Source organism: Myzus persicae, unplaced genomic scaffold (genome assembly GCF_001856785.1).
Source record: "Myzus persicae strain clone G006 unplaced genomic scaffold, MPER_G0061.0, whole genome shotgun sequence".
NCBI classification, from domain to species: domain Eukaryota; kingdom Metazoa; phylum Arthropoda; class Insecta; order Hemiptera; family Aphididae; genus Myzus; species Myzus persicae.
The window spans coordinates 855,960-866,776 of NW_019103508.1; the positions used below are offsets into that span (position 1 = coordinate 855,960).

The window sequence follows — 10,817 nt, forward strand, 5'->3', positions numbered from 1 at the left end:
TGCCCATAAACTGTGTTAACGCCTGGTTACTATAATAAAAATGGTAATTATAAAAAAATGATTAAAACATAAGTTATGGTTACACAATAAATCAATTAATATGATATCCCTATCTATATATATAATATTTTATATTTGATATAGGATTTTGTAATGCAAAGAATTATGTTTTAACGAATAATTAAAAACTAAAAATATTAATGCAATCTAAAAGTAAATTATAAACGTCTGATTATTATAATACCATAATAAACAATAGTACTACTTATATATACCTTTTATAAAAGTTGAAATTGAAAATAATAATTTGCCTCAAATATAATAGTATAATATTATGCTAGGGTATACTTATAATATAAACTTTATACAGTTATTATTATTTTTAATAAATATGTGACAGATAGTAAATTACAATAGAAAATATTGTACATTTATACATTGAAATATTATAAATATATTTATTTATTTCCACTGCTATAATACGTCAAGTGATTCTCTAGAACAAACATTTTCATGAATGCATACATTAATTATATTATTCTCTATTTATCATTTACACAATATATTAAATTATTTCAACGTATTGCAGTCAAAAGTATTTATGCAGTAAAACAAATACGTTTAATATATCTGTAGCACAATGAGTAGCTTCTTCAATTCCACAAAATATTGCGAGTAAAACAATAATAATTTTTTTTATAGTTATATTATTATATGTTTGTGAAAATTAGGTTTTTTGTCTGAAAAACGATATGGCATTTTAAATTAATAATACGTCATATTTTTCATTGTATACCTATATGTATAATAAAAAAATAAATAACTAGGCACCGTTTTTATTTCCCAATCCAATCGAATATTTGATCGTCTTCAAATCCGTTTTTATGAAGGGCGGTGGTAAAAATATGTTGGAGAAAACTGTAATTGGGTTCCTCGTAAAATTCGAGATGTCTGACATATTTCATGTACTCTGCCATTTCTAACAATACACAATCAATTTCAATATGTTACAAAATACTTGAGAGGATTTGGAAGCGGTTACTTCCCGTCTCTGTTTATAACTTTTAGTACCATTATGTTCCCATTGTAGGTTGCGATGGATGTATATTATAACAGTGATACGAAAAGTATTCCGAAAGGGAAAATTTAAATTTGACGTGCTAGCCCTAAAGTCTATTTAACATTTTAAAATCATATTTTCGAATTGATAGGAAATCCAACCGAAATGAATGATTAAATCATTGAGAAGACATAACAAATCATTTTTTCCTCAACCGTTTGGGAGCTTAGGGCTTAAAAGTGAAGCATTGCATTATGTAATAAACATAGTCAGCAATGTGTTTTTTCGACTCATTTAAATGAGTAGGCAGTAGGTATTATGTAGAATATATTTAACATATTATACTACATCATTTATTATTATAATATGTGTATAATATTTCTGCTATTTATGATGTATGTTATATTAAAAATGTTTACCAGGGTAACCCTCACAAAGGCTATCAATCGTTATGCTTTTTTTCATATCGCCGATTCTTTGAAATCGTTCCTTTGCGTTTTGTACTTTTAGCCCTTGCCAAGGCAAAGAGCCTCGCGCCAAGTACATGTACATGTGGCCCAGGGACTCCAAATCGTCGCGACGGCTTTGTTCTGAAACGATAATGATTATTGTATACGAATTGTATTGAAACCATTGTGCAATGGCGAACAGATTCTAACGCAATGTTATCACCGTTACATATTAAGTAATATTATATCAATCAACCTTTTCCGAGGTGAGTGTTTATACTCATGTATCTAGCTGTACCGGTGAGGTTTTTTTTCTCCCTGTAAGGTATATGCTTGTTGGTTCTGTGATCGATATACTCTTTTGCCAGTCCAAAATCTGTTTATTATTTAATCTGGTAATTTTTTTACCGTTTAAAAGTAAAATCAATACGTAATCGACGAAAAATATTTATCACCTATTATATAAATGATATTATCTTTTTTCAATTGGTTCCGGCCAACGACGAAATTTTCTGGCTTGATGTCTCTGTACACTATTCCTCTCTCGTGCACCGTTTCTATCCTGTGCAACTATAAAGTGATCGGTTGAAATTACGTCATGCTGCAAGTGTTAAAAACGTATTTAGTAAACATTATTGAAAACAATACCGTGTGTATAGCGATCATTAGAACAGTTTTCAAAGTGAATTTCCTATCACAAACGTTGAATAAATCTTCCAAAGACGGACCCAGCAGTTCCAAGACCAAAGCGTTGTATTGTGTTCCAGCTAATTTGTAACAGTAAACTCTTGGAATGCCTTTAATCTTGTGCGTTTTATCTACGTAATAATATTTCCAGTTTAAGTATCAAAATGTTTCTAATACTCAATCGTTTTTGGAATGGAATTTCATTTTGGACAATAATAAAGTATTAAGATATCAATATATAGTATCAAGATTCGGAGAAAAATATATTTTTCACATTCGTAATATTGACTATTAAAAATTATTGAGATGAAAATATATGATATTCTACTGACAAGATGTTATGTTCTGGAAAGACGGAACAATTTAACACATCATGTAAATATTAAATATTTTTAAAATGAAATATTGTGTACATAATATTTAGCAATCTCACGGCTATATACATTTATGTTATTTGCTAACTCGTAAAATATGACTAAATAGATTTTATCTAAAATCTTGTAAGTACTTTGTATTCAAATTTTACAGACTACTTTTTGGATTGCGATTCACTTACCCGTTGCTCCCAACTGTCTATAAATGTTATATTCAAACATGAGCTGTGGTACTTTTGCTGTAATTGATTCCTGCAAAAAGAGTAATTCAATATAATTTAAGCAGATGCATACGTTGTATAAAATTTAATATGTGTACCAAAACATAATTATTTGCAATGAAAAGTTAAAAAAAATTTAATTTGTGTTTTTTAAAAAAAAAAAAAAATAATTTTTATGTTAAGCATCTTAATTTAAATGTGACTATTTACCAAAATAATTTTTATTTTATTGTTTTGAGTAATTTTATAGTAAAATCACCCATTCCAAAAATTATATAGTTAATAATATTGTTGAGAGTATGGCGTATCGATTTGTCTAACTAATATTGCCTCAAAACAATTTAATAGGTAAACATTTTAAACTGCAATTTTTTTCAAGTAAGTCAAATATAAAGTCAAATAATAATGAAATACTAATACAATAATATGTTAAATCCGTAAGAATAATATAACCCTGTATAGTTTTTGTAATAGAGTGTTTTACATTCGAAGATTTCTCAAAAATCATAGAAAACGGCTTTACATATTATTAAATACATTTTGTCTATATTGAACGTGGCTGAAGGTTCGAGAGAGATATCAAATATTGCTCTGACGTCTTCTCTTTTCTTATTAAATGAGAGGGATTACAGAAAAATTAAGTGAAACTTAATGGTGGTGGTGTGTGTACTTACATTTGAGTACCTACCTTTAAATAGGTACCTTATAGATGCCCGAGTCAAATATTAAAAATTAACTCTTAATTTCTATACTGTAACACATAAAATGATTATTTTACTAATCGATGATTATAAAATATTGAAAAATATGCGTGGTTTAATTACAAGGATGATAATGAAGATAAACAAAATATTAAAAACGAATTAAAGTTCATGTTTTTAGGAATATTTGATGATTCATAGTTGAATAGTTTATAGATCACCGTCCATGTAAGTACCATGTTGGTTTTAATCAAATTACAAAAGAAAGCATACTCTAAGAGCATGACTATTCCCGCGGTTGGTATGTGATTTATCAGTCTAAACTTAACATTACGAATTATAGTCTATAAATAGGTAACGTTATACTGCCTAATTAAATACATTGTACTTTAATTAATATGCAGGTGCTCAAAAAATGGTTATTAGTGCATTAAAATAACACGTGAGCGTCTTGAGCTGTGATAAATATACTACTACAGGTAATCATTGTTATTTAAAATAAATTATGAAATATTTTATGAGATATAATAATATTACAACTGTCAATAAAATAATAAATTAAATGGTATCTCTAAGCACTGGGCATACAAATATAATTCTTTGGCCAGAAAATATTATATTGTAAAAACGTTTTATCAAATAAATAGTGTGTTTTGGCCTTACTAATACGTATCAAATGACTATAGTCAAATATAAAATAGTCTCCATGGACTCACAGGATAGAACTGATAGAAGTACATAGATAGATAATAATAATATAAATATAATAGAATTAAGTGTTATCGGTTTATAACTTATTTCTGATTTCATAGTACCTAAGTAGTATACAAGTTTTAAAAAAATAAATTATTACTTAATTCTAGAATACTTGTAAAATAATAAATGCATTTATTTTTTTTTATTTGATTGAACTTAATTCTACGCATAATATTTACTTTAACTTTTAAAAATCCACTTTATGAACAGATATCATTGCAGTTTCAAAAAAATGCGATTTAATATAAGTTATTTAAAATAATTTTACAAGTTATGGTTTTTTATGATCAATGGCAAAGAGAAGTTATGATTTTACTGTTAGCGTGGTGCATGTTTAACGAAAATATGGACTTATTTGTTCTTATTATGTGTTTTTGTTCTAGTTTGAGTTTTTATATGGAACTATTTGAAGTGATTTAACATCTATAATACAGAAAATAGGCATAACTGATATTAAAGAATAATATTTTAAATGCCTTCGTAGTTTATACAAACCCGAAAAAACTTCTAAATAATGAATTTAAAATAAAAGTACAAAAATCTATGTATTACACCAAGTTATTTTATTTTTCAATTGATTTAAAATTCATTAAATTAACATATTATATGAGTATTTCAGCATATTATTTTATTATTTTAATACCACCGTGAGACTAATTAATAGACTTTCATTATGTGTCATATTGTATCTTAACATTATGTATCATATCAATTTAATTCTTATAAATAATACTTCTTAATAATATTTGATGTCAAAAAAAACTGACATGTCCTCATTAAACTGAGTTGGTCACACGAGGATGTAGAACTAGTGTTCGATCTAAAGAAAACCAAAATAAAATGATAAATGTTCCTTGTTAGAGATACAGTTCTGAGTGGAAACAACACACCTAATTCTAAGTTATCAGTTAATCAGTTATCACACGTGTTGATGATATAGTAATAACAAGAAATAATATACCTAATATAATTAATAATTACTATTATTGAAGATCTATTGAATTATTGATATTATTATTTGTATTATTATTATGTGTCTACAGCTTACTGTGCTCGTTATCAATACAAGTACACTAATTTAATTATATAATTTAACTTTCTAATATTATCGACTGTTGATCAAATAGTTGCGAAACTATTGATGTTAATTTAATGAGTGGTTTAAAAACTGTATGTTCAAACATCTCTAGTACCTATGTCATTATGAACTAGTATAAATATACTACAATAATATAATACAACAATAATAACCTAAATGAAGATTTTCCCACTTTTTATAGAGATGTGATTCATAAATAAGGACCTAAAGATTTTTCGAATGCTGACTACCTTTAATTTTACATTTGTTTAATAATTTATAAATATATTAAACGTTAAGAAATTTGTTAATTTCTCTAAATATTATTATAGATCTGTGATCATGAAAATACTGTTTTTATGGCAACGTCTTCGTTGTTTCTTATGTCTTTTCCGATTCGAACCTCCCCAAAATTTCCTTTTCCGATTTTTTTACCAAGCTTGTAATGGGCATCCACTAATATTGTTTTGGAACTTTTGACGGGTGTTTTTGGAGCTAAACTAGTACGCTGAACGATTCCCGATGTCGTTGATTTCTTTTGTTGAGACATCTAAGATAGGTCATCGAATGCGTTGATATCAGAAACAATATTGCTATTATGTTAATAATTAATACTACGTGTTCTACAGCTACCTTAATTGTCAGTCAACACGTATTAACCGTTGTGATTTTTTCGGTAATTTTTTTATGTGTTTCTTTTGATGTTTTATATTAATTTTAATTTTAAAACGTTTATTTGATTAATTGTATGGTACAAAATATGAAAGCATTCAAACACACTTAACAAAATTCGTTGCTATAGTAAAATATAAATACAAATTACAATTAACTTATATGAATAAAATGTATCATATTACGCCTGGCATGTAAAATAAAATGTACACAGATTATTTTGCCTGCGATTATAAAAAAACAATGAGAGTTTTTTTTGTTCATTAGCTTAATTATTATTATTACAAAGTGTTATGGGTCCAATCATATAAATATACTATAATACTAATTATAATACATTAATACATATTATAATTACGAGGATTGCATTTGTACGTTGCATAATAGTACCATATACGGATGAACGGTAATTGTATGGACGGTGGTATAAAAAAATAACATTTGTATAATTGTATTTTATCGACAACCGTTAACGCGTATTATAACATATTATATGTACAACAATAAGATTCATACGGACTCAAATATTATTTCGAATATAGGTTTCCGGCCGTTTAAAACTTTGAAAGTCAATTTCCATCAAACCACTTAATGTATTATATTACACACATGCTAATTAAAATGTATTTTCCGCGCTTTCGGTGCGTTGAATATTTTAATTTTTAGTAGATGCTTGGCGTTAAAAATAATATTACGTTATATTATAATATATAATCGCACAAGAAAACGTCTGGGGTGAGTTTAAACACTTTGAAATCCCCTTAAGCGAGTATAGGGTCCCACGCCGAATTTTAAGTGCTCTATAGCCCGGTGGTATAGTGCCACGGTGCAGCGAATCCCCGAATATTTGTTCTACTCAAATTGATCTTGCACACTGCCATTGTATATTGCGAAGCTTCTGTTTAATATCTGCCACTTGTCCGCAGAGAATGGCTCACGGAAATCCATTAGTCACACCCGCAGTCTAACACCACGCACCTGTCTTGTCTAGAGTGTCGCGCACACAGCACCTATGTCATCCTGTGTTATATATTAATATATCATATTGTTGAACACGATTAATAATGGTAGAGAAAAATATTAGTATCAAATAGTTTTATTTGCGTAATTTCTTCGTTTTACCTACCAAGACGAGTTGTTATAATTATTATATTTGAATGCAATACGATGATATGTACCCAACTTTCTCAGTCATCTTTAACAGTTACGACTTAAGAGATGATTTCACACATTGGGGCTATATTTTAAGGAGGACTAGACGAGCAATGCATAATACATTGATTACTATACGAACATTATTGATGGAAGCGTCACTGTTTAAATTCTTAATTCTAACAAAAAATCACTTTTACTTAACTTCGTATAACTGTGAGTGATTATCGACTTAAATTAATCTACTTTAATATTGATGTATACGTATATATGTGTGTAGAAGTATTCACAAAGTTAGTGGTTTTATTCGTAATGTACACATTATAGGTAATTTGATTTATTCCTTTGTGTACAGATAGTAAATTGCTTCGTTTTAAAAATAACAATAATAATAATAAAATAAAATGTATCTTGTTAGAGAAACAGACGTAAAGTTGAATAAACTGCAAAAATATGATCTTTATGTAAACATATATAGGACATAGGTATATATATATTTATATACATAACATGTATCACTGTATATGAATACTATACAATACATTATCCTTGAATATTTCTTTCGGATTTCCAACAATTTTATTTATTTTTTTTACGTGAATACAGACTTTTTATAATAGCAATCATACTATTCATTAAATGTTTGTACAATTTTTGATTAGGAAAATTTTCCATCTGTTTGATCAATTATAAAAAAATTTATACTAATGTGATATATCGAATTAACCCATTTGGTTAACTGATTGCTGACGTTTAATTTTATTTTAAACAGGAAGTTGAAAGGCCGTGTGGTGTGTGTAGCAGCATTACGTTTCATGTATACATAAACCTCCGTTATAAACTTCAATATTTCATTTTTATCATATTCTAGTGTTGTCTTTAAACCTTTATACTTAGTTCATTGGTTGTAAGTATTGTTTCAGTTTAGATAAGGTATGTAGATAAAAGAATTTGAAATTGAAATTGTCAAATAATATGATGTGCAAGTGCAACTAAATTTAAGTTTTCAATGTTTGTTTAATAAATGGAAAGGTCTAACGGATGTTTGTTTTGTGTATTGTCAACATTTATTTTTTAGATTTAATTACAAGTGGTTCTTGAATTTGTAGTGTACACAGTTAAGCCAATATTGTTTAAATTAATTTTAGGCATTTTTACCCTTTTAGAGAAGAATTTTGTTTTCAGCGTAACATAATTTGTGTTGAAACAATAACATCAAAATTATATTGGAAACTATATTTTTAAAATAAAAGGATTATATTGAACTCCATTACAAAATCCAAGTGAATAATATTTTTTTATTTTAGATTTCTCTTGTAAAAACAAAAAACAAAAAACATTAAAACTAAATATTATTCAACACAAATTAATTGAATGTATATAAGTAGTGTGCTTAGCCAAGAAGTATGTGTGAATAAATTAATCGTTCCAAAACTGTAAATTAATATAAACCTTTTGTAATTTATACATATAAAACTATAAAACTATAGGTTATGTAAGCTCATAATATAAAACAAATGTAATGTAATGTGCAGATGTGATAGGTGTACCCCAACAACCTAAAATAGTTTTTAATATTTAGAATAACTTTGACAGTTTGATGCAATATTTTTTATAATGATATGTAAACGTTCCATAGGAAACTTGATTGTGAAAACTTTTAGATAAACAATTCATAGTATGATAGAATACATTACTACCTATTAAAATATTGAAATCGATCATTTTTCATACACCTATAGTCAAATTACTGTAATTTGGTCATAATTCTAAACAATTTTATAAATAATCCTTAAAATAATTTTTGGGTGCTATTATTGTTCATACATCGACGTCTTGTTAATTATTAACTACAGTAAAATAAATAAAATTAGTGGCCACAATAATACTTACTATGTTACTTGTTAGTTGTTCTTTAGTTTATTTATGTATGTTATTATATGTAGATACTGTACCCTCTGCCCTCTCACGAGTTACAATCAATAAATAAACAAAAAAAAAAAATAATAACTTGTCCACTACAATCAACACGTTTATTATAATTAGTATGAATATGTGTACATTAGATTTAGGTACCAAGTATAATACATTTCGATTTCATAGGTCACAGGTGACGGCTTCACTCATTTACAACCATACGATATATTATCTGCACGGGATTTTCATTAATAATATAGCGATCGCTGCAATGCATAATAATGTTTTAAATCGAATTAAAATGTACACTCATTAGGTACGTTTTGGAGTATGTTTACAAAAGCCTTTTAACTGGGAAGTTTGACGTGAAATCAAACACATTATAATCAGTAAACGGTTTAGTTTATTTTGGAATTTTTTCAATTAGATTTAGCTTTGACGACTGCAAGCGCGAGGGCCATGAGCTTTATACTAAAACAATAGCTTATGAATAAATAAAAAAAAAACATAATTGTTAAAACACGCGATAACCCTAGTTTTTCTCAGAATCAAAAATTAATTTTGGATAATTTAATAAAACATGCGCGCATGAGTTTAAGTATAAAACAACAATAGTAACACTATAAAATATAATACATCAGGAATATTATATAATGTGATGTGCGTCGAATGCTTTGAAGTATATTTTATTAGGTGACTTTTGTTATTATTTTTTTTTTCAATAAACTTACAGAACTAACAATAAGCGAAAAACAATTTTATTTTCAGAATTGACATGTTTTAAAACAAAAACTTTTAGGAAAAAAGTCAGGTGTCGAATAATAACAAAAAGGAAAAGTTAGGAACATTTTTTGACATGTTGACAATGTGTACAATATTATAAAATACTGTCGAAAAGACGAAACTCGAGTATTCACCAATTTTTATGTAGAAAAATTTTAACACAATAATCTTATCGATATTGATTCACATGCAATTTTTTAATCATAGTTCATCATCAACTGATATAAACATATGAGCTGAATAAACATTATTCAACACACATTATAAATATAATTTTGTAAGCATTTCTGTCTATTAATTAAACGTTTTTATATTTATTTTATTTATTTACTTTTTTATATTTATCGATTTTCTAGTATCAATAAGTCATATGGTTCAAAAATAATGATTATAGTATTTTTAACACAAAATAAGTGTTTAAATATACTAAACAATTTATATTTTGGAGATATGGTTTCAATGATTAATGTTGAATTATAATAATATATTTTTTATTTTTCATGAACTTAGATGATTGAAATTAATAAATTTAAATAATAATGATATTTTGCTAAAACTAAACCTCTAAGCAATATATTACATAATATGGAAATTAGAAAATATGTTTTGAGTTCATAATTTTTTATAAACCAATAAAGAAAATCTCATTTAAAGTTGAATCATAGAAAATGTGGCTTACAGATGCTGAACTTTATACATTTTATTATGAGATTTTCAGTTTTTAAAATAATAAAATATTTATATTTTAGGTAATTAGACACTCAGTAGGTACCTAATTTAATATTCATCATTACCACCAATCTACTCAACATACGTTGACATATATATTAACTATTTATATTATATTAATAACCGTTATGCATCCATTTGTATATGGTCAATATTTACTATACTTAATTAATTTTAAAGTCCTTCCTCGTCAATTCCTTTCTACTGTTCCTTTTTATGACCATATAATATGTTCGAG

At 26.6% G+C, this 10,817-nt stretch overlaps 1 protein-coding gene across 1 annotated transcript; it reads right to left on the reverse strand.

Moving 5' to 3' along the window:
* Positions 1-425: 425 nt before the first annotated feature.
* On the reverse strand, positions 426-6,141 carry LOC111034636 (casein kinase I-like). The gene is made up of 7 exons (XM_022315937.1): positions 5,679-6,141; positions 2,753-2,822; positions 2,158-2,327; positions 1,965-2,079; positions 1,766-1,885; positions 1,480-1,650; positions 426-979 (listed from the first exon to the last, which is right to left on the reverse strand). The coding sequence occupies exons 1-7, from the start codon at positions 5,874-5,876 to the stop codon at positions 837-839; spliced, it is 987 nt and encodes a 328-aa protein (XP_022171629.1). The 5' UTR covers positions 5,877-6,141; the 3' UTR covers positions 426-836.
* Positions 6,142-10,817: the final 4,676 nt, after the last annotated feature.